At 25.2% G+C, this 22697-nt stretch overlaps 3 protein-coding genes across 7 annotated transcripts; 2 read left to right on the top strand and 1 right to left on the bottom strand.

The window, feature by feature from the left end:
* On the top strand, window positions 1-4954 carry LOC132922042 (glycylpeptide N-tetradecanoyltransferase 1). Its single transcript, XM_060985346.1, has 11 exons — window positions 1-320; window positions 380-479; window positions 807-921; window positions 1665-1881; window positions 1941-2057; window positions 2120-2290; window positions 2544-2724; window positions 2792-2909; window positions 3611-3756; window positions 3822-3959; window positions 4027-4954. Exons 1-11 carry the CDS (start codon window positions 256-258, stop codon window positions 4045-4047), a joined length of 1389 nt encoding a protein of 462 aa, XP_060841329.1. The 5' UTR covers window positions 1-255; the 3' UTR covers window positions 4048-4954.
* Window positions 4955-7251: 2297 nt separating this feature from the next.
* On the bottom strand, window positions 7252-10393 carry LOC132922204 (uncharacterized). Of its 5 annotated transcripts, none has more exons than XM_060985594.1 (7): window positions 10102-10393; window positions 9966-10033; window positions 9778-9905; window positions 9533-9703; window positions 9293-9417; window positions 8316-8460; window positions 7252-8245 (listed from the first exon to the last, which is right to left on the bottom strand). In XM_060985594.1, exons 3-7 carry the CDS (start codon window positions 9863-9865, stop codon window positions 7929-7931), a joined length of 846 nt encoding a protein of 281 aa, XP_060841577.1. In that variant the 5' UTR covers window positions 9866-9905; window positions 9966-10033; window positions 10102-10393; the 3' UTR covers window positions 7252-7928. The 5 variants fall into 5 exon arrangements, with proteins under 5 accessions (XP_060841577.1, XP_060841578.1, XP_060841579.1 ...); XM_060985595.1 differs by having other exon boundaries at window positions 9778-9873; XM_060985596.1 differs by having other exon boundaries at window positions 10177-10393.
* A 3154-nt stretch (window positions 10394-13547) lies between these two features.
* On the top strand, window positions 13548-20766 carry LOC132921686 (WD repeat-containing protein 19). Its single transcript, XM_060984846.1, has 24 exons — window positions 13548-13741; window positions 13842-13996; window positions 14123-14347; window positions 14413-14623; window positions 14683-14969; window positions 15040-15283; window positions 15354-15599; window positions 16351-16470; window positions 16731-16880; window positions 16948-17095; window positions 17162-17479; window positions 17545-17675; window positions 17734-17885; window positions 17940-18159; window positions 18216-18362; window positions 18426-18592; window positions 18746-18989; window positions 19052-19204; window positions 19289-19385; window positions 19550-19756; window positions 19919-20028; window positions 20095-20274; window positions 20341-20417; window positions 20501-20766. The coding sequence occupies exons 1-24, from the start codon at window positions 13736-13738 to the stop codon at window positions 20610-20612; spliced, it is 4107 nt and encodes a 1368-aa protein (XP_060840829.1). The 5' UTR covers window positions 13548-13735; the 3' UTR covers window positions 20613-20766.
* The last annotated feature ends 1931 nt before the right edge of the window (window positions 20767-22697 follow it).

Genomic DNA, 22697 nt, shown 5'->3' with positions numbered 1-22697 from the left:
CAGGTTATGCAACCTCGTGACCTATGATTATTAAAAAAATTATAAATTTATTTTAACTTTATGCCGAACGCCGAATGCCGATAATGCTTTTTTCTCACTCATCACCAACGTCTTGTGGATTTTAATAAATTATTTTTAATTTTAGCTTATAGTTCGTCTTTGTAAAATTCTTACTAGTTTATTGATTTTTAGCTTACTTGTCAACATTGCAATTAAGTATCTTCAAACTATACTTTATATTACACCTTAAACATTATGAGTGAAACACCAAAAATTCCAAACGAGCAACAAGCAAACACAGAAGTCACAAAAACTAAAAAGTAAAAAGTAAAAGAAGTGCATAAATTTTCTTGTTTTTAATTTTATATTCATTTTTAAGAAAACGAAATAGAAACCGTAAAAACAATGTTAAAGCAGAACAAAGCACTCAGAACGGAACTGTTGAGGAAACTACTCTACCATCTACTATTTCTATTCAAGTTAGTAATTTCCGTTAAATTAATTGTACTTCAAATTGTGAGTATTAAATAAACACAATAATTAAATAACAGAATTATTTTAGGTGACAAATTGCACTTATATTTAAAATTGTTTTTTTAATAGTCTAATACAAATGTTTTTATAATTTCATTTTAATTGTGCTATATGATTATATATAAATCAAAATATTATATTTTCAATAATCACCATTAAACTTTATTACAGATTTTAATTCATTCTTTTAGGTAGTTTTTATAGTAAATAGTTTCTTAGTAAAAATATAATGACATAACATTTCTGTTTTTTACAACTGCTACTTTTTGCAGGATATTCAAAAAGCAATGGAAGTCTTCTCACTTCAACAAAGAGCAGCTAAAACTCCAGAAGAGGCTTTACATAAACAATATCGTTTTTGGTACACACAACCAGTACCTAAAATGAGTATGTAGTCGTCTACTTATTTTTATTTAAATAATATTTAAAAAATATATAAATATTTATTTTAATAGTATTATTGACAATTGGTTAATATTTAAAATTTTTAACTATATGAAATATCAACATATATTAGCATGTATCACTTTAATTTATCATTTGCTTAAAATTTAAAATAAAGGATAGATAAAAAAATTTGTTTGGTTGCTTTACATAATATTTTATAAATAATTTTTAATTATAAACTGTGATATTAAAATGGTAATAATTAAACAATCTGCAACATTTGTACTTAGTTTAGATTATTATTTATATAATAACATTCTATTTTTCATAATTCATATTAGTACAATTATTATTTTATAATAAATAATATTAATACATTTTAAGAATAAAAAAAAATAATTTTAAGCATTGAAAAACTAGGTAATTTAAACATTTTATAAATTAAAAAAAGCAATAAACATGTAGCAATGATTAAATTTGATATGCATATAAGTCAATTTTGATTCAATCGAAATTACTTTAAAAAAAATAAAACTTCCCAATATGTATGTTGCTATTAAAATCAATAAAAATCTTCATATGCTACTGTTGTGGGGCTGTTACAACTTTTAGGAATCTTTTCTTTATCTGTCATACCCGTAAACTACCATAATATAACACTATCTTTAATCTCAGTTTTAGGATTTTTTTAATTATGTCTCATAATAACATTACTTATACCTTAATTTAATAAATTTATATAGCTGAAAAGATAGTTAGTGATGGTCCAATTGAAGAGGATAAAACAATAGATCAGATTAGAAAAGAACCATTTACATTGCCTGATGGTTTTCAATGGGATACACTTAGTCTTGACGATCCTTTTGTTTTAAAAGAATTGTACACATTATTAAATGAAAACTATGTTGAAGATGAAGATAGCATGTTTCGATTTGATTATCAGCCTCATTTTTTAAAATGGTATTTTTAATATTCAAATATTAAGTTGTTCAATATTTATATTGTTTAATTAATAATAGGGCTCTTCAACCTCCTGGATGGTTAAAAGAATGGCATGTTGGAGTACGAGTCATTAAAAGTAATAAATTAGTTGGTTTCATTAGTGCCATCCCAGCTTTGCTTAAAGTTTATAACAAGTAATTATTATTTATTATTTATTTTTTAACTATTTAATAAAATACTGATTTTTTTTACATAGGTCTCAAAAAATGGTTGAAATTAATTTCCTTTGCGTTCATAAAAAATTACGTAGTAAAAGAGTAGCTCCAGTTTTGATCCGTGAAATAACAAGACGTGTGAATCAGATGGGTATTTTTCAAGCTGTTTATACAGCTGGAATAGTTTTACCTAAACCTATAGGAACCTGCAGGTAATAAAAAGATTTTTGGTAATATTATAAAATTTTCATTATTAATTATTTTATCATTAATATTTTAATGTCTAATATATTTAATAGTTTTATTTGGTTATACTATAAAATAAAAAAAAATTGATGATCAACATAACATAGGATAGGATTTTGAATTATCATAAAATATACTTTTTAAGAATAACTATTAAAAAATAAATAAACATTAGTAGTGGTACATTTTGTTCATGTTGATTAAAATTATATTGTTTAGATATTGGCATCGTTCTTTAAATCCAAAGAAGTTAATAGAAGTTAAGTTTTCACACTTAAGTCGCAATATGACCATGCAACGAACATTAAAGTTACATAAACTTCCTGATTCAACTCGCACTCCTGGATTTCGCAAATTAACTGAAAAAGACTTGCCGCAAGCTCGAAAATTACTTTCTAGTGTTAGAATAGATTACACTAACATAGAAGTTAATTAAAGTTATAATATTTATTAATTTTACTTTTCAGTATATGAAAACCTTTGATTTGTCACCTTCATTTTCTGATGAAGAATTCAAACATTGGTTCCTGCCTCAGGAAGGCATTATCGATGCCTATGTTGTTGTAAATGATAACAAAATTACAGGTAATATTGTACTTAAAGAATTTGCCACAGTTGTTTCTAACACAGCTAATTTATGTACTATAGTTTTATTTAAGTTTATAGTTGATATTAGATATTAGAACAAATTTAGATATTATTGAATTTTCTAGTAGAGAATATAAATTGCACACAAGCAAAAATTTTTTTTTCATATTTCTAATTTAAAATGAGTTGCAAGAACTTGTTATTTTTTCAAATTCTTGTAACTCGTATTAAAATTAATATAAGAGTAAAACCTTTTAACCAAAGTTTATATTTTCCTCTATAAATTCAATAATTTATCAATTTCCTTTAATATTAATTATGAATAAACTATACTCTGTTCAATGAAAAAATAATTTTTTGCTCATCTTACACTGCTGTAAACAGTTTTGATAGTATATCAGAGACGGAGTATAGTAGCTAGTAAGAGTTCGGTACATAGATTTACTACATGCTAAGGGATCCAAATAAACACAAAATATTTATGACTAATGCCCAATTTAATTAATATTAAATAATTTGGGATATTAGGTTATAGATAAATTAGAACCCTGTTTAATTTTCAATTAGGTATACATTTTTCTTCTGTATAAACTATAATCTATTTACATTAGTACATTATTAATTATTATGTATCCTTACTAGACCTATAAATATTGTGTAAGTATTTTTTTTTTATAATAATTTATACATTATTACAGATTTAGTTAGTTTTTATACTCTTCCTTCGACTATTATGCATCACCCAACTTATCGTACATTGAAGGCAGCATATTCTTTTTATAATGTGTCTACTAAAACGCCCTGGGTTGATCTTATGCAAGATGCTCTTATTTCGGCTAGAGATGTAAGTTACGCTATTAGTAATATTATTACCATTATTATTATATTAATGCAATTTATACTATTTAGGCTAACTTTGATGTGTTCAACGCCTTAGACCTTATGGACAATAGGGAATTTTTGGAGCAACTTAAATTTGGAGTTGGAGATGGAAACTTACAATACTATTTATACAATTGGAAATGTCCTGAAATTGAAAGTGAAAAGGTAATAATTTGATATTTAATAATTTAATTGTAGATATGTTATTTAAACTAAATAATCTAATTTACAGATTGGATTAATCCTTCAATAATAAGTGTCACTGAATAAAAGTTGAATAATCTGTGTACAATATATGAATAATAATTTATCCCAACAACAATTGATTAATAATGTAAGTTATATTTATAAATATATATATATATTTTCTTTTTTTAAATATTTTGCAATTGTAATAATTTTTTAACTGGTAAAAAATGAATTTAAAATAGTGCAAACAAATTTAATACTTAAGTTTTAATGAATGTTAATTGTTGGTTAGGGAAGAAACAACAGACAGTATATATTATTATTGTGTAGTTATTAAAAATAGCAAATTTTTCTGTCACAATTTTTCATAATAATATATATTAGGTTTTGGAATTTATTTGTAAAGGTAGTTATTATTGATATTACCTATTAAAATCTATGATCATCAATAAAATATTTTGTGAATTTATAGACCATTTATATAATAAAATATGGTTTTTGATACTCTAATAAATTGTATGATATTTGTTAAATGTGATATCTACAAAATGTTATATATACTTATTAATTTGAAGTACAAAATTAATATTTTATTTTTCCATTAAAATAATTTATAGTTATAGTTATAATAACTAAATTATTATGACTATTGACTATATAAATATGCTATTAATATCAATTAAAAAAATTATAATTTCATTTGGAATTTTATAAAAGTTTATTGTCATTAAATATTTTTAAAACTAGTCACGTTTACATTATATTTATATAGAAAACATTTTATTACCATCTTATTCTGTATTGCTATATTTTTATTTTATAAATAAATACATAATATTTAATATTATGTTACTCCAATTTCGTACCAATTAGAAATTGGAAATTTAGCATTCATATTAAAAAAATTATATTTTAATATTAGTGATAAATATATTGCTAAAAACTTTATTATTAAAAACATTTATCTTTAATTTCATATTTTATTTGATCAGCTCTGATATCTTTTTTCTTTTTACACTGTAATACTCAACATCATTGGTGTACATAACAGGTATCGTAAATTAGCACCCCAGCTTATTTTGAGCTAAAAGGAAATTCAGTGCCAGTTATAAATGTTATAATATCTTGGTAAAAAAAAGATAGTTTATTGAAAATCAGATTCACTTGGTACTACAATTATTTGTAGTACTTATAATTTATATTTGAAAATAAATTAATTTATGTCTGACGTGTATAATTGATGGGTGGGTGAATGGGGGTGGGGGCAAAAGCCATCAATGGGTCTTTAAGGTAAACAATTTTAGAACTTCCTAATTTAAGACTAAATGTACGCCTATGTTCAATACATCATAATAATCTAGAATATTTAATTTTTTAAATAATTATTGGTTTGCATTATGAAGACAAGGATAAGAAACATTGACACAATCTACTTAAATCAACATGTTATGGTTAATATTTTAATACAATATTATATTAATTATTATGAATATATTTATATATTTTTCTTAATAATAGTTCACGATAAACTTCAATATTCATTTTTATGCACTGTAGTTGGATTATAAAAAAATATATAGAATGTGCCAATGAAGAAATTGATTCTGGTATCAAGTTACACATCATTAATATGTACTTAAAGAATAAAAGCTAGGTAATAAGTTAAAATAATAGTTAATTCATCATTGATTTTAAAGTCATTATGTAAAACTTGTCTTTACTTGTTATTCTACATATGAATTTAATTTGGTTTGTGTAATGTGTATAGTTATGTCACTATAAAGAGTTAATCAATTTTTTTTTTTAATTATGTAGAGATCATAAAATTGTATGGTTAGTATAAAATTACTTAATTTAAAGGTATGGACAAGAAAATACAGGCACTTATTAAACTGAATTTTAATTTCTTAAAAAATTGAAGTCATTTACATTTTATTCTACATACGATGCTCTTATTCATTGATAAATACAGTGAAAATTTAAGTAACATTTAAGGATAACAAATTGCCAAATATTTTATTCCAAAAGTCAATGTAATGTTATAAAATAATTTATTCAACTCATAAATTATCTAAAGTATATTGTGTAAGTAAAGGTAATATAAAGAACTAGTTTACATAAGTTATTTTAGTTAATTTTTGTAGTTGATTATTTTTCATTAATTTGTGACATAAATTATTATTTTTATTTGGGGTTGCCAGACACATTTATAATTTAGGTAATACTCTATTTGAGTTAAGAAACACAGTTGTAAACCGACTAGTATGCAAGAGAGTGGCTAAAGTACACAGCAGGCGTATAAATAGTTGACTCAATAGAGAAGACAAAATGATTTTACCTGACCTTAGTCCAACAAAAACATCAACAACTAATTACTGTGTTTAGGGATTTGAACTAAGTATATAATCAATTGTTTACCTATTATAGATATAAAATACAAAATACATTTGATATTTTTGAGTTTATGTACCTTAAAATACAAAATATTAGATTTAAGAAACTTTTTAAATTATTATTTAAGAAAAAATAAATTATTATAAAAAAATAATTTATACTTTAGTAATTTATTCTTATAAAATTGCAACATAGATATGCAACTATAAAATATTTCATAATCCATATCCATGTTTTATAATATAGATTTTTTTCTTTTGTTAGAAGTTAAAAAATAATTTATACTGTACACACAAATCCAAACCTTTTTTTATTGTTTCGTAAAAATTTATAAAAAAATTGCTGGATTACTAAGTTTTTTTGTTAAAAAAAAATATATAATCTAAGGCTTAATTGTCTATGAATGACAGTTGTTTATTTTTTGACTAAATCAAACATTCTTGCTCAGTAAATTGACGATATTTTTAAGTTGTGAGACAATAATTGAAGATTTTGCCTGAACAAACACTTATTGAAAAAACTAATTAAGCTTTGTTGTTTATTTGTTATAAAATATCTGGAGAATGCTAAAATAATTATTTTGTGATAATTGCAAATATCAACGGTTATTCGTTTTGGAATTACAGTTTACTATCAAAAGCCAAATTGATTTTCTCATAAATTTTTCTGTGAATTGTGTTATCTTCAATTATTTTAAACATACTGTAAATACTAATAAAGTTATGTAACAATAAAATATAAAGTACACACACATTTATATATAAATATATAATATATAATATATAATTATTAATATATAAAAATTTATCTCAGATACAAGTATCTAAAATATTATACTCTATGGCCTTGGTATAGCTTAATAAATAAACACAACTTAATTTTTGTATTATATATTTCAACTTTTACTCTTACAAAGTTTAAATAATATGATTTCAAATTAAAACAAGTAAAAATAAATCTTGAACACATAATAATTATGTAAAATATAATTATGAATAACAAAATAAAATGTTAAAATATTGTTATATACAATGTAATATTTACAATTAAAGTTTTCGTTTTAACTTTTCATTATATATATTACCTTTATTATTAATTATGAATGTTTAAAATTGGCTACAAGATCACAGTTTTAAAAATAAATAAATTTAATATTAATTCATAATAACACAAAACAATATTAACCTTTATAATTCATCAATCAACTGTTAATAGAACTTCCATCAAATTAATTTGATAATTAAATCAAAATTAATTAAATTAAACATTTCAGAATTAATATATATTAAGGTACACAAATTTTATTTAAATTTATACATTTTATCTTATATAAATACACTATTAGAAAAGAAAGTAAAATTACTATTGTATGATAGTGTATGGGTTTTAGATGTAAAATAAAATATAATTTATTTTTAATTTTGGTTGTCGACAAAATTAATAAACAATAAGAATAATGAACAAAGTAAGATAAGTAAAGCTAAACATTAAAACTAAAAAAATATTAATTTAATAAGTATTGGGCACCAACAATTGAAGAAGAGATTCATATTAATTGTTGTGTAACAATTGTGTTCGGAACAATGTCCATAAATTAGTAATACCTTGTAAATAGTTTAAATCAATTTTACCATCAGCTGGAGTTACATGTGCAAAATCTATTAATGAAACTCTTATCAAAGGATAAGTGCTTTTGTCATTTTTTAATGTTTCTGCATCATATGCTAACAGAACCGAACTAGAATAAAAATGGTAATGTTTTTGAGTTTGGAAGTATCGTCTTATGTGATCCAATTGGGCTGTAAAGCTTTGAACTAGTTTTTCTAGACCTAGATATCCGCTGTTAAAGTTTAAAAATGTCTCGAACACTGAAATATTTAATTATATGTAGTAAAATGCAAAAACTATTATTAGTTAAATTAATTATAAAGATGATACCAGAGATAACTTTTCCTGGATCTAAACTTTTTCCAAATTCCTTATCATATTTCTGTGGCTGTACCACATTGGAATTTAATAAATCATACACTTGAAAACCTGGTATACAAAAACTCCATTGCTCTTTACATTCTGTATATTTGGCCTAGAAATATATTTAAATATAAACAATGAATTGTGGTTACATACATAAAAGTGACCTTGGTTCAAATCAAGGTATATGATTGTATAATATTATATTATGCTGTATTATTGTTAAGTGTATACATTAGTAATTTTAAATTTAAATAAACGTATGTATTATTAAAGAAATAGGTTTCAGTATATAAATGGTGTTTCAATTAATCGTTTAACAGTCCACTTAAAGTTTTTTGGGGATCTTACTTTCCCATTGAATTAGTTTTTATACAAAATGGTCGAGGTGTTTTCCTGTACGGTCTACCAGGCTAAATAATAGTATAAATGTTTGTGTATTTATCTACTGCTAACAATTTTTATTATTTAAATGCTACATTGGTACATAATTATAAAACATTTTATTTTGATATGAAGTAAATACACAATAGTAGATATTAATAGAATGTTTTTAATTTGTTTATTTATGAAAAGTGATACGTCACTATTTTCCAGAAAATTACTTTTTATATCACCATTTAAAAAAATTTTAGTGAAAATATAATACAAGTTATTTATATGTTAAATATAAGCCATTGATTGTTATCACCGGTCTCTGAGGTACCTATTAATATATGTATTTCTTATATAATTTATGACTAATTTATTTTTATATTATGCACATAAAATCGAAAGGTAATAATTCTACATTATTAATATTGTAAACGTTATCTGCCTATAGAACTAATTCAAGACGCAACTGATAGTTTGAACTTGTTGATTTTGATTATTTAGTATTAGCTAAATAATAATTTTGCTTAAAGTACTAATTTTACTTATTTAAATATAATTAATTTAATTACATTTTCATCATTTTTTTTTTTTTCTGAACATCCTGGTTCCCACGTCTGTGAACCAATTTTTACATCCATAACACACGGTTTTTTCATGCCCGTGGTAATATCATCCAAAACAATGAATGTCATGTCTATATAATAAATAAATTCAATTTAGTTATACTTACATACAAATAATCTATGTTTCTTAACATTTATGGTAAAAAAACAAAGTAAAAATATAAAAATGAATAATAATCTACTTACCTAAAGAATTTATTTGAACAGCAACAGTACCATAATATAATGGAACTAACTTTCTGAGATTAATTAGGCTTTCATTTTTTAATAATTCTTCATAAAATCGTACTTCATTCTTTCCTTTGGTACCACCTTCTACTGATTTCAATATGTAACCTTCTTTATGTTTCAATAAACCTATAGATAAAAGCAAATATACAGCTTATTGTATGTTAGTTTTACAAACAAATATTTCTTAAAATTATACAAACCTAACAATGGTTTTTCTTTAGTAAATTTATGACCTCCAACTTGGTTGTCGTATGGAAGTAGATCGTCTGAATCCAACCACTTGGCCATGACTATTACTATGAAATAAAAATGGTAAAATAAACTATACCTACAACAAATTTAGAATATAGTAAAATCGTAAAAAAAATGTGCATGAAATACCACAAACCTTGTATGAAGTTGTTGATGGCCTTGTGTTTTCAGTTAACATGAATTGATGGCAGAACTTTTGTTACACTAAATTATGAGTTGAATAAATAAGTACTAATTGAATGTTATGATTATATTAATATTATACTATTTACATTTTTTTTAAACATAAACGGGAGAAATCAATTGAATTTTTGAAATTTGAAAAATTTCTATTTTTTTTTTTTTACCCAAAATACGATTATCAATCGCTTATGTGCTGAATACGTCAGTAGATATCACTTTTGATTGCAAAATCTTTTCAAATACACGGCATGCTTAAAAATGACCACATATAGACAAAGCGTCCAATTATATTAAATTGTTGCTTCAGAGTTTAAGACATGGTTCGCAAGACCAAGACGAAACAAGAAAATACAGACATATGTTTCGTCAGTGATAACTATTAACTAATCACTGATCTGCTATCGTAATCTCATTCGATAAGATATTATAAATTATTATAATCTTTGGATCACAAACGATGTTTATGCGCCATCTGTGAATTAATTTTTGAACAACGTTGGTCACATCCACGACTATAAATATATTTTATTCAGAACTTTTTATTTTTATATTTTATTAGTTTATCTAATACCAGTAGCACCTATATAATATATACTACACTGTTGCGTAAATTGCATCCCATCGGTGAGAAGAACTGAAGAAAGTATTACAGTATGTCAATGTTAATGTTAATAACTTATGTCCATAATCCACAGCCCACAACCCATAGATTAATATACTATACTTAATATAGACATATAGTATATTAATCCGTGCCCATAAGTCACAAAACTTCGTTAATTATAATTCAGCGCATAATATGCACTCACGTCACAATTGAATTAGAAGCATGTAACATGCATGTATGATGGAAGTTTAATGAATTCATGTACTATGTATAGTTTATTCACTCCACTTAAAACTCAACGCTCACCTAAACGCAAATTTTAAAAAAACGATAGGTACATTATTAATTTTATAAATTAACTAAATCTTTATTTTTAACTAATTCTTTTTATATATATTTAATATTTATATACAAGTCGCCATATTTAATTTACTCAAACCAGGATGAACATTTTTATATAATTAGTACGAAAAATTTTTTACCACTCCTTTTAACATCTATATTTTGTTGCAATAATAGTTTATTTCGTCATAGGAAAAACAATGAACGAATTCTCGTTAAAATATTGTAATGGCCAAACCAGGAAAATAATTTTAAAATAGATTTTGTCATTCAATCAAGAGAATCATGCAGGGGCGGACCCATGAGGGGGTTTGGGGAAATGGGAGGTCAGATGACCCAAAGTTTTTTCTCAGTAAAATCTGGCCCCTCAAAATGATAAACTACATAAATATGTAGACTACTTCAATATAATTTAAAATGAAATAATATTAAATAATAATAATTTATAATATGTAAACACTTAAGATCATTTTTATAAAAATATAATTATACATTTATTAATATATTATGATACCTTTATAGAAACAAGGCTGTACCTAGGGGGGTTTTGGGGGTTCAAACATATGACATAATTACACATGACATTCCTATTATTTTTGTTGGAAATAACCCTTGTATAAAATATCACATTAAAATTATTAAAGTAAGGACTCTACAATAAAAATGAACATTAAAAAATGCTCTAAATTACCAATTTGGTCCAATTTATTACCCGCAATCACTCCACCGTTGAAGATTTATTAGATTGAAACATTTTTATAGCTAGGTACTCCAAAATAAAAAAAACTATCAATATCTATTCATTGTAAGACCAACATGGCAACATTCATCGCTCCGCGCAGAATCTAGAATAAGAACTTTAAATGAGCACATAAGACATAATACATAGGTACATAGAATAAAGCAGCCCCTCTTTTTCGTGAAAATTCGTACTACACATTTTTCAATGTACATTGATATGATACAGAACCGTAAGGGAGGAGGGCAATGACTGCAAATAGAAATTACAGAGTATTGAGAAGATCTTGTGACCAGTTTCGGCTGAGGCGTCTGGTTGGGTTACCTAGAGTTGATTTTGAGTGGAGCTGGGATATGAGTTCGTTTGGATGGCCTTGCATTTTCAAATTAGGTCGTTGATCATCAACGATTGATGGAAAGTGATTGCAGTCTTATTGATGGATGGAACTTTGAGGTCTTCATGCGTAGTATATGTAGAGTGACATTTGTGACGGACCATGAGGGACTTTGGTGACCAGTCGGAGGCAAATCGTATATGGATTAGAACGCTTGAATTGTCTCCTGACTCCTGAGATTTGAGGATTTAACAGTGCTCCAGAGAGCAATGCCATAGGACCATAGGACCAGATTGATTGGAGGAGACTTTTGTATAAAAGTAGACAGATAGAAACTAGAAATGTCCATGTTCAGGGACGTACACAGAGGGGTGTTTTGGCCTTTGGGTGTTCAAACCCCCACCCCCACCCCCGAAATACTTTGGTTTTTGTATGGTTATTTACGTATTCAATCTTAATGTTAACTTTTTTTTATCAATGTTTGTATTTAAAAAAAGTTCTACTTTTCAATAACTGATTTTCAAAAACACCCCCCAAAACTTTTTTCTGCGTACGCCACTGTCCATGTTTAATTTGAGGAGTGGTCTAATTAGGTGTAGACGGGAGTTAAGTTGTTTTTTTTTGCTTTTGAAATGAGAACCCTAGGTGGGTCTCCTGTATAGTAGTAGGCCAAGGTATTTTGCTTCACTTGAATCAGTTGAATCCTATTCATTCTTACAGCCTTTTTTTTCAATCAATACCAGTAGAAAACGCATAAAGCAGTGCTGAGTTTCGTAAAAGAGTTAATAAAACGAACTTATTATTTTTAAGACACTTAAATTCAGTTTTTACAAAAAGGTAAAAATTATTTTATTTTTTTTTATAGCGTAAAATAATCATACATTTTTAATGAAAACAAAATAACAAAAATTGTAATAATTAGTACTTTAAACGAATTAAATATATTTTATTACTTAATTAAAAACTAAAAATATAAAACCGCGATTCATACATCATATTTCTATAGGTACTCAGCTTTTTAAAACTACATAGTTGTAAAAAACCTAATTTATAATAAGTACTTGAAACTACGATTTTATTTCACACATTTTTTTTCTATTGTTTATTTTATATTATAAACACATGAAATAACTTTAATTCTATCCAATATATATTATATATATATATATATATATTAACAAATATAAAAATTTTAACTATGTTATTTTCAATAGAATTTAATTTTTAATTATGGAAACAAGGGTTGTAAAGAGCGGAATTTTAAAATCTTCACTGCTTTTTATACTAGCTACTTAGCTACTGCCAAATACTATACCTAATAATTAATAAACGACATATACATATAGTGCTACTACTGCTACTACTGCCCACGAATTTAATTTGTGTTACCTACCTATTGTCCTACCGACTACCGGTAAATTTGAAAGGAGGGGTCCTAGTAGTTGCCCAGGAAACAAATCCATTACATACCAAAACATTAACCGTCGTGTGATAACGTTATAGTGATAAGTGTTAAAATAGATAGAAAATAATACGTTTTAAATAATAAATAGGTATTGAATAGTAATTTAAAAAAATTTAACTCTATAGTTGACAATAATATTGTATTAAAGTTTTTTTGTAAAATTGACAATTAACAATATATCAATGTCATTCAATCAGAAATCAGAATAGTATAGTCAACTACAACTAATTTTTCTAATGAAGGTAACTACAACTATTAATATATTACTTCAAATAAAAATAAATACAATTTTTCTTGTTACGAATAATTATATATTTGTATGCAACAAACCCTAATCCACAGAAACTATTGAAACTTGAAAATCACTGTGGAACTGGTGAAACACATATAGCATGGCAAAAAGGAAGTGGTACTTACCTGGCTGTAACAAGTATAGACCAGTTTATTGGAATTTATAATCGTAATGGAAAACTAATTGAAAAAATCAAAATTTTGGGGTAAGTATTTTTTATTTAATCAATTAAAAATATTTATTAATTAATGTATCATTTGTGAATTGTGAAATTCTGCTTAATTATAGGAATAGAATTTTTAGAGTTTATAAATACATTTTTGTATTTCAGTATATGTACTGGTTTAGCGTGGGATCGTGATGGTGATTTATTGGGAATAATATGTGATGGATCATCGAATTTTATGTTATGGGAAGCTAATTCATCTAAGACTCAACAAATAAATCCAGTTTTTAAAGATAACCTCACGTGTATATTATGGTCAAAAGTCAGTCAAACTGTTGCTGTAACCTCAGCTAAAGGGAATCTAACAATATATGATTATGCATCTACTAAGTAAGAATATAATTGTTAGTTTATTTTATTTTTTATTAGTCGTTTACTTATTTAACATATTTTAGACGATTACCAATACTAGGAAAACATACAATGAGCATTACATGTGGGGAATGGAACCGAAACAATATACTAGCTTTAGGATCACAGGATCAAACAATATCCATAAATAACATAGAAGGGGACACATTAAAAATTATATCACTCAGGGGTGAACCATCTAAAATAGCATTCTCAAAAATGAAGTCTGACCATAGAAAGCATTCTGAAGAAACAGTAAATTAATTTATTTTTTTGTTTTATGAAGTAATTTTCAAATAATTTTTTTTTTTTAGGTAAGTGTTTTAGTAAGCAACAAAACATTATATCTTATTGATTTACAAGACACAGATAATCCATTTGAACTGGCATTTAACTTAAAATATGGCTCAATAATTACTTATCACTGGTATGGAGATGGATATATTTTAATTGGTTTTAGCGAAGGTTACTTAATATCTATATCAACTCATCCTAAAGAAGTAGGTAAGGAACTATTTCAAATAAGAAACCACAAAGAAATGTTATCTGATGTTGGGTTATCTAAAATTGCTGGAAAAGTAGCTACGTGTGGTGAATATACGTAAGTATTTATACTTAATTCTAGTTAATTATTTTTGTGTTTTAATTACAATAAAATGTTTTAATATTAGAATTAAAGTACACGAGATTGGTAAATTGCAAGAAACTACAGCAGTACTAAATGTTGATGAAGGCAATGTTCTTAGTCATGTTTCATGGAGTGAAGATGGACGGCTTTTGGCTGCTACTACATCAGATGGTGGTGTTTATCTTTATTTAGAAGCCTTACCTATGTTATCATCATCATATAATAACTGCGTTGCATTTTTAACATCTTTAAACCAAGTTACTATACATTATTGCCATTCAGACAAAGTCAGTTCTCTTAATACCATAAACATTAACTTATTATAATATACTTATAAATAATTATTTTATAATTTAGAATCAACCACCAAATTTGGTCTCTATAACTACAGAAATGGAACCAAGCTTTTTAAGTATTGGTCCTCATCATTTAGCCGTTGGTTTAAATAATAGAATTTGGTATTATAAAATAAATACATCTGATCCAATAAAATTATCAACATCTTTACTTGGAGATCGTGAATATTTAGGTACTGTAAAAAATGTTTGCATAAATGCTGAATTTATATCAGTTTTATTTGAAGGGAGACTTCAAATTCATACTGTAAGTATATCTAAGTATTACATATAATACAACTATTTATAAAAACATAATTTAATTAAGCAAATGTGTTTAAGAGGATGTCAGCGCACTGTTTGTTTTCTCTCTCTAGCCCACGCGCACCATAGACAAAACGCATTTACGCAGTCTGAGTAGGACTCGCTCAATTTTGGTTCTAGAGTAAATATACCTATTATAAAATTAAATTTTGATAATATTTCTGAGTATAAGACAATGAGTTTTTTTAAAAAAATTAAAATTTTAAAAAGTTAAAGGTTATTTAAAAATGTTGTAATTTATAGCTATTTCTAAACGATATAATTAACATTATATTAGGAAGAATGGAAAATACTCATCGTCTTGTACTCAGAAATATTATCAAAATTTAATTTTATAATAGGTATATTTACTCTAGAACGAAAATTGAGCGAGTTCTACTCAGACTGTGTAAATTGCGTTTTGTCTATGTTGCGCGTGGGCTAGAGAGAGAAAACAAACAGTGCGCTGACATTCTCTTAACAATAATTGTATTACTTTATTGGTATTAATTTAAAAGAAAAATTAATTTATGTATCATAATAATTAATATTACTTACTATAACAACTAATATCTTGTATTCAATAATAAATTAATCATTATTCCTAAGAAAAAGAATTAGATTATATTTTATTAATATATTTTTTTTTAAATCTGTATATATGTGTGTGTGTGTGTGTGTGTAATAACTAATAGGATCATTATTGTTTAATTTAGATTGACTCTATTATTTCAAAGACTGTCAATGATAGTGTATCAAAAATGTTTCCTATAGATAAGGGAAGGAATATCAATAATCAGTATTTAACTAATGTTTTTCTCATCTACAGTACCGAGGTAAAAATATAATAAATTAAATCTTGTAATGAATAATAATAATGATGATGAATAATTAAATATTTTAAAAATACATGTCATGTAAATAAATATTTTGTACCATTGATGAAAATTTGTGGATTATAATTATATTATTAATGTATACTAAAATATACTCTTCAACTTTTTGGTTTTTTGTTTTCCAAACTCGAAGATAATATTACATAGTAATAATTTTAATTAATATAGGTAACTAATGAACATTGTAAATATTTTTACAGGCAGGTAATATTCACTATTTTCATCTTGAAGACTGGAATGAAGCTTTTACTTATAAACATCATTCTGGTATAGTTAATCTTTATCCTAACCAAGAAGGTATAAGATGTATAATAGTTGATGCAAAAAATGAAGCATATTTGTATATGCCTGTATGTTCACTATATTTAAAATAGTTAGATTAATATAATAAATCTTAATGATATTATTTGTTTTTAGGTTTCAGAAAAGATAATACCTATAAAAGATTTTCCAACTTCAGTTTGTTCTGTATTATGGGACCTTTGGCCATCTGAAAAACATGTATTAATAGCATGTAGTGATAAATCAGCATTGACATTTGTATACATACGCGACTCAATAAATGGTACAACATAGTATTTATAATTTTATATTATTATGTATTAATTATTGACATATGTTTACGGCTTAGGTAGTGAAATCCGTTACATTGGCGCCACAAAATTACCTGAACGTCAAATACCACTATTTTTATCTCATGGTGATTTGACTTTGGAGACTTCTACTGGAAAATTAAATACTATAATATTGTCTACACATACAGCATTATTAATGCGGCCAGCAGCTACCACACTAAGTCATCCGACCGAAAGATTAGAACAAGATTTAGACAAGCAATTAGCTCTTATTAGGATTAGTGATGCTTGGAAAACTTGTCAATTATTAAATAAAAAAGAATATTGGGAAAAATTGGGTATGGCATGTCTACATTATTTCGATATTGAGACTGGTGAGTTAAAAAATATAATTATTTTTTTAATTATTGTTTGTTCAATGTAATAATTTTATTTTAAGCTCTTCAAGTATACACTAATCTTGGTGATGTTTCAATGGTCTGGTCATTAGAACTAATAAAATATATAGAAGACAAAAATTTGTTTGCTGGTCATTTGGCTATGTATATGAAACAATTTGATAAAGCTCAAGTAATAAATAAATTCAAATTATTTTTAATGTGTATAATTATGAAATAATTTGCTTTAGAAATTATTTTTGGAATCATCAAACCCAATTCAAGCGTTAGTAATGAGACAAGATTTATTACAATGGGATGTTGCTTTAGATCTTGCCAAAACACTGGCTCCTGAAAGAATGCCTTACATTTCTTTCAAATATGGTCAACAACTTGAATTAATGTTTGTACCAATTTTATTTTACTAATTTTTTCTTTACTAATTATAACTTTTTAGTGGTAAAGCTCATGAAGCTTTGTTACAATACGAACAAGGTCTTAAATCAGATACTGATACTAATACTGATACTGATACTGATCATCTAATATATTGCCGTGAAGGAATAGCTAGATGTTTGATCAAACATGGTAATGCAAAAATGGGTATAAATTTAGCTTTGGAAATTGGATCAAAAAAATTATTAAATGAATGTGCTGAGTTATTAGAAAATACAAAGGTATAAAAATGTTATATGATTATTTTCCTAACCTTATACAAATACATTTTATACAGAAATTAAGTGATGCAGCTGATTTATATGAAAGGATTGAAAATTGGGACCAAGCGGCTTCTTGTTATATTCGCTTAAAAAATTGGACTAAAGTAGGTGAATATGCTACTTACATTACTTCAACCAAAATTCATGCTCAATATGCCAAGGTATGTTTCAATGTTAATTTTTTTCTATATATAATTATATAAATCTACAATTTTGTAAAATAGGCTATGGAAGCAATGGGAAATTATAAGCAAGCATTATATGGTTATAGTGCAGCTCATGACTATGAAAATGTTATTAGAATGGATTTAGATAAGCTGGATGATCCACAACATGCTATTACAGTAGTTCAAGAACATCACAGTACTGAAGGTTCTAAAATGATTGCCAGGTAATTTAAATTAGGTTTAGATGGTTTAGTCACAGAGTATTATATTATGAGTTTAGTTGAAGTCTTATTATTTTCTATGTTCTGTTACCAAAATCCTTGATGGTTTATCATTCATTATAATTGATAAAATGAAAATAAATTATTTTTTTTCAGATATTTTCAAAAAAACAATGAAATTTTACTAGCAATTCGATTTTTAACTATGTCACATTGTTTTACTGACGCTTTTAGATTAGCATGTGATCATAACCATTTAGAATTGTATGGTGACGTTTTGTTAGATGAAGATGAAGAAGTAGCTATCCCAGAGTTTTGTAGCCTTGCTAAGTATTATGAAACTCAAAATAGTGCAGCTCTAGCAGGAAAATATTATTTTCATGCCAAAAACTATCAAAAAGTAGGTATATTAATATTATTACGTCATTAAAAATAATTACAAAAATTTTGAATTATTTTTAGGCTCTTAAAAATCTAATTGAAGGTAGTAAGGCTAATCCAAGTAATGATGACATCTTGTCTTTGGCTATTGAAGTAGTCGCCGCAGCAAAAAATAATTCTATTGAGGACGAACTTATAAAATTATTATTAGGTGAAATTGACGATCAAGCTAGGGTACTATGAATACATTTTACATTTTTATAAAAAATCTAGATATTTTGATTTTTCAAAAATATTTTATTATGTTACATATTTCAGAATCCAAAATTTTTATTTAGACTCCACATGGCTAGAAGTCGATATAAAGAAGCTGCAAAAGTGGCTATTATATTAGCAAATAATGAACAAGTTAAAGGTAATATTTTTTCAAAATTTAATATTGAAAATATATTTTAATTTTTAATTTTAATACTAAGTTAATAATATTCAATATCAATGATTTTTTCATACAATTTAAGTATAATTTAATTTAATTTTTTTAGATTTGGAAATTAACAATGAAAAAATAAAATTTTACAGGTAATTATAGGCAAGCCCACGATGTTTTATATAATACAATCTGTGAATTACGGAACAATCAACTAAAAGTGAGCAATGAGATGACTGCTAATTTAGCACTTCTCCATTCATATATACTGGTACGAGTGTACGTTCGTTTAGACAACCATAGCAAGGCAGCTCCATTATTGATAAGAGTTTCAGAAAATATTGATCGGTTTCCTTCACGTATGTCTATTAATCTATATTAATTTGTTAGACTTGTTTCCCATAAGTTATATAAAGATTTGATGCATAAATTGAATTTAATCATCTATTCAAGTACTAGCAATAATTGGCATAGTTCACCAGAACTCCCTATTATAATTCAATAATGATCTTTGTATTTAGATGCTGTACAAATTTTAACCTCAACCGTCATTGAATGTTACCGATCCAACATGAAGGAAAGCGCATTTAAATTTGCAACTATTCTAATGAAATCTGATTACAGACATCAGGTGATTTAGGCTTTTGCGAATATATATATGAATAAAATTTTAAAATATTGATGTTTATAATTATAGATTGATGAAAAATATCGAAAAAAAATTGAGAGTGTTATTAGAAAATCTCCAAGAGCTGGTTCTCAATCAGACGAGATTATAATGAAAACAGAACCGTGTCCATATTGTGGTTTTGACTTACTCTTGACAAGTCTCAATTGTACAAACTGCAAAAGTACTATACCTTTTTGTATAGCATCTGTAAGTGAAAATATTATAACAATGTAAACAATAAAAATATTTTTATTATTTTTTGTATTGTTTTAGGGATGGCACATTACTAAAAATAATCTTACATTTTGTCCAAATTGTCGATTTCCCGCATTATATAATGAATTTGCTGGGTAAAGAAATTATTATGATAGTAAAAACTAGTTGTTATAATTTTTTAATCATAATACATTTCATTGATGTATTTTTTATTTAGATTATTAGAGGCTGGTGAAAACTGTCCAATGTGTTCAAATCCAGTAAAAGTTGATTATCTACAAATTGTTGAAGACCCAAAACAATTCTTGTTTACTGAAGGAGACAAATGAATTTTATTGTTATTTATAAATTTACTATTTTCGTAACTATTCCGTCCAATTAAAATGTGATAGATCTCTATACATTAGAATATTTCTAACGCTTTAATTTATACTTATAAAATATTAAATTTGTAATAATAAAATTATACATTAAAATTAGAAAGATTTATACTATTTTTAATCTAATTAATAATTAGGAATTTAAATAAGAATACAAATACTAGTCAATAATTATAGGACAAAAATACTGCATTAGTGTATTATATATTATTAATTTATTTGAGTGAACTAAAAATACCAAATAAAATATGCATACCTAAACAGTGGCAGATTTAAATGGGGACGATTCCCTTGACAGTTATATTATATTTATAATGCTTAACATTAAGTCCTAAATATTGTATTTCCAAAATTATATAATATGAAAAATTTTAGGAACCCCCCCCCCTTCAAAAAAAAAAAGAATATCCGCCACTGCATCTGAATGATAGGTATTCATTGCCCATTGGCTATTGATCTTAAGATGATTAAATAGTATTTGAGCACTTGGATAACCACAATGTTCCTAGTAACTAAGTAACTACACAGTTCAATTTAAACTAAAATTGAATACCTATATTCATTTTGAGTGGTTTTTTAATATTTTCTTAATAGTATTTTGAATAATTGGATACTAAAACCAGGTTCTTCAGGACTTAACTACTCAATATTATTAATTATTTATTATTATCAATAAAAAGTGTAGTAATGGGTAAATACCTAGTTCAATGGTATAGTTTTTTTTGAACTAGTGAAAATGACATAGTAATTTTTAAAACAGAATTTGTATGTAGTTATTTCAGTTTTTCATATAATAATAATTAAAACAATGTAATTAAGTACCGTACTACTGCTCTGCTGTACATTATGTGTGAAGTACTCGAGTAGGCCACTATCATAAATTCATAAGTCTGTTAAATTTGAATTCAATGATATATCATTATTGTATACGAAAAACGATAATCATGTTGTGAGTGGAACCGGTCTATCAGCTTAATCTCTCTGATATATTTTTTTAATAAAGCTTAAAGCTACTATAAAGTAATTTATTTTAATATTTTTACTTTTAGACTTGAGTATTATAGTAATAACTAATAAGTAGAGACCCTAGATAAACATATTATTTAGGTTCTACTAGTAGATTAATAATTGAAATATTTTTTTCCAAAAATATTGCATTTATTATGTTTTTAGTATTTAATTATTATAATACTTAAATACGTAATATATATTAATACCATATTATTTTATCAACTTACATAACTCAAAATGTAATAACATCTTACTATAAATACCGTAAAACAATAATAATAGATTCATAGTACCTATAGATAGATAATATATTAAAATAAATAAAAATTGTTATTGCGTAAGTAAAATCCAAATTATAATAATATTAAATCCATAAAAGTTTTATCTCCCACAAATAATGTTTTTAAATTATAACAAAATAATTAACATATTGTTATTTATCATTTTAATAAGCAAATAGGTCTAAATTGGAACATAAAATGTCAATAAAAAATAATAGTCTAACTATATTTTTTAGATTTTATGGTTTCAGTATGAAATACTCATAAAGAATCTTGTAAGTTTTTATACATTTTTAACCAAAATCATTTTGTTTCAAAAAAATTGTGTCTATATATTTTTATATAGCTATAAAAATAACTTTTGTGGGATCTTTAAATTTTTAAAAAATGTTCACCCATCAAATAATTTTTATCGCCTTTTTTCATAGGAAAAAAACTATAAAAATCGAAAATTTCTCATACCTATAAATAAATCAAAAATAGTTGAAATATTTTGAAATTTCATAATTCATAAATAAAAAATGTTTGGTATTAATTTTAAGTATCTACAGTTATTTGTTTTCGAGTTACAGGGAAAAAATAAAATCAATTTTATTCAAAATTTCCGTTTTTTCCATAATTATTGTTTGGTTTTTCCGATAATAAAAAAAATAATTTACACAACAAAACCACCCCTATTAAAGCTCTTTACTGACAACTCATTGTGTCATCATGTACTAATTCACAAAATAAAAAAGATGAT

Source organism: Rhopalosiphum padi, chromosome 2 (genome assembly GCF_020882245.1).
Source record: "Rhopalosiphum padi isolate XX-2018 chromosome 2, ASM2088224v1, whole genome shotgun sequence".
Classification (NCBI taxonomy): Eukaryota; Metazoa; Arthropoda; class Insecta; order Hemiptera; family Aphididae; genus Rhopalosiphum; species Rhopalosiphum padi.
Note: the sequence above shows the minus strand (reverse complement) of the source record. Positions and strands in the feature narration are given on the sequence as shown.

Excerpts from the sequence above, each read along its gene's own strand:
- LOC132921686 (XM_060984846.1), top strand. Across the intron at positions 16,881-16,947 it reads AAGCATATTTGTATATGCCT|GTTTCAGAAAAGATAATACC; the intron begins GTATGTTCACTA and ends ATTTGTTTTTAG. Across the intron at positions 18,990-19,051 it reads ATGCCAAAAACTATCAAAAA|GCTCTTAAAAATCTAATTGA; the intron begins GTAGGTATATTA and ends AATTATTTTTAG.
- LOC132922204 (XM_060985593.1), bottom strand. The coding sequence starts at position 9,865 with ATGGCCAAGTGGTTGGATTCAGACGATCTACTTCCATACGACAACCAA. Across the intron at positions 9,704-9,777 it reads TAAAGAAAAACCATTGTTAG|GTTTATTGAAACATAAAGAA; the intron begins GTTTGTATAATT and ends TTTTATCTATAG. Across the intron at positions 8,246-8,315 it reads TCCAGGAAAAGTTATCTCTG|TGTTCGAGACATTTTTAAAC; the intron begins GTATCATCTTTA and ends TAAATATTTCAG.
- LOC132922042 (XM_060985346.1), top strand. The coding sequence starts at position 256 with ATGAGTGAAACACCAAAAATTCCAAACGAGCAACAAGCAAACACAGAA. Across the intron at positions 2,725-2,791 it reads CTCGAAAATTACTTTCTAGT|TATATGAAAACCTTTGATTT; the intron begins GTTAGAATAGAT and ends TTTACTTTTCAG. Across the intron at positions 3,960-4,026 it reads CTGAAATTGAAAGTGAAAAG|ATTGGATTAATCCTTCAATA; the intron begins GTAATAATTTGA and ends TCTAATTTACAG.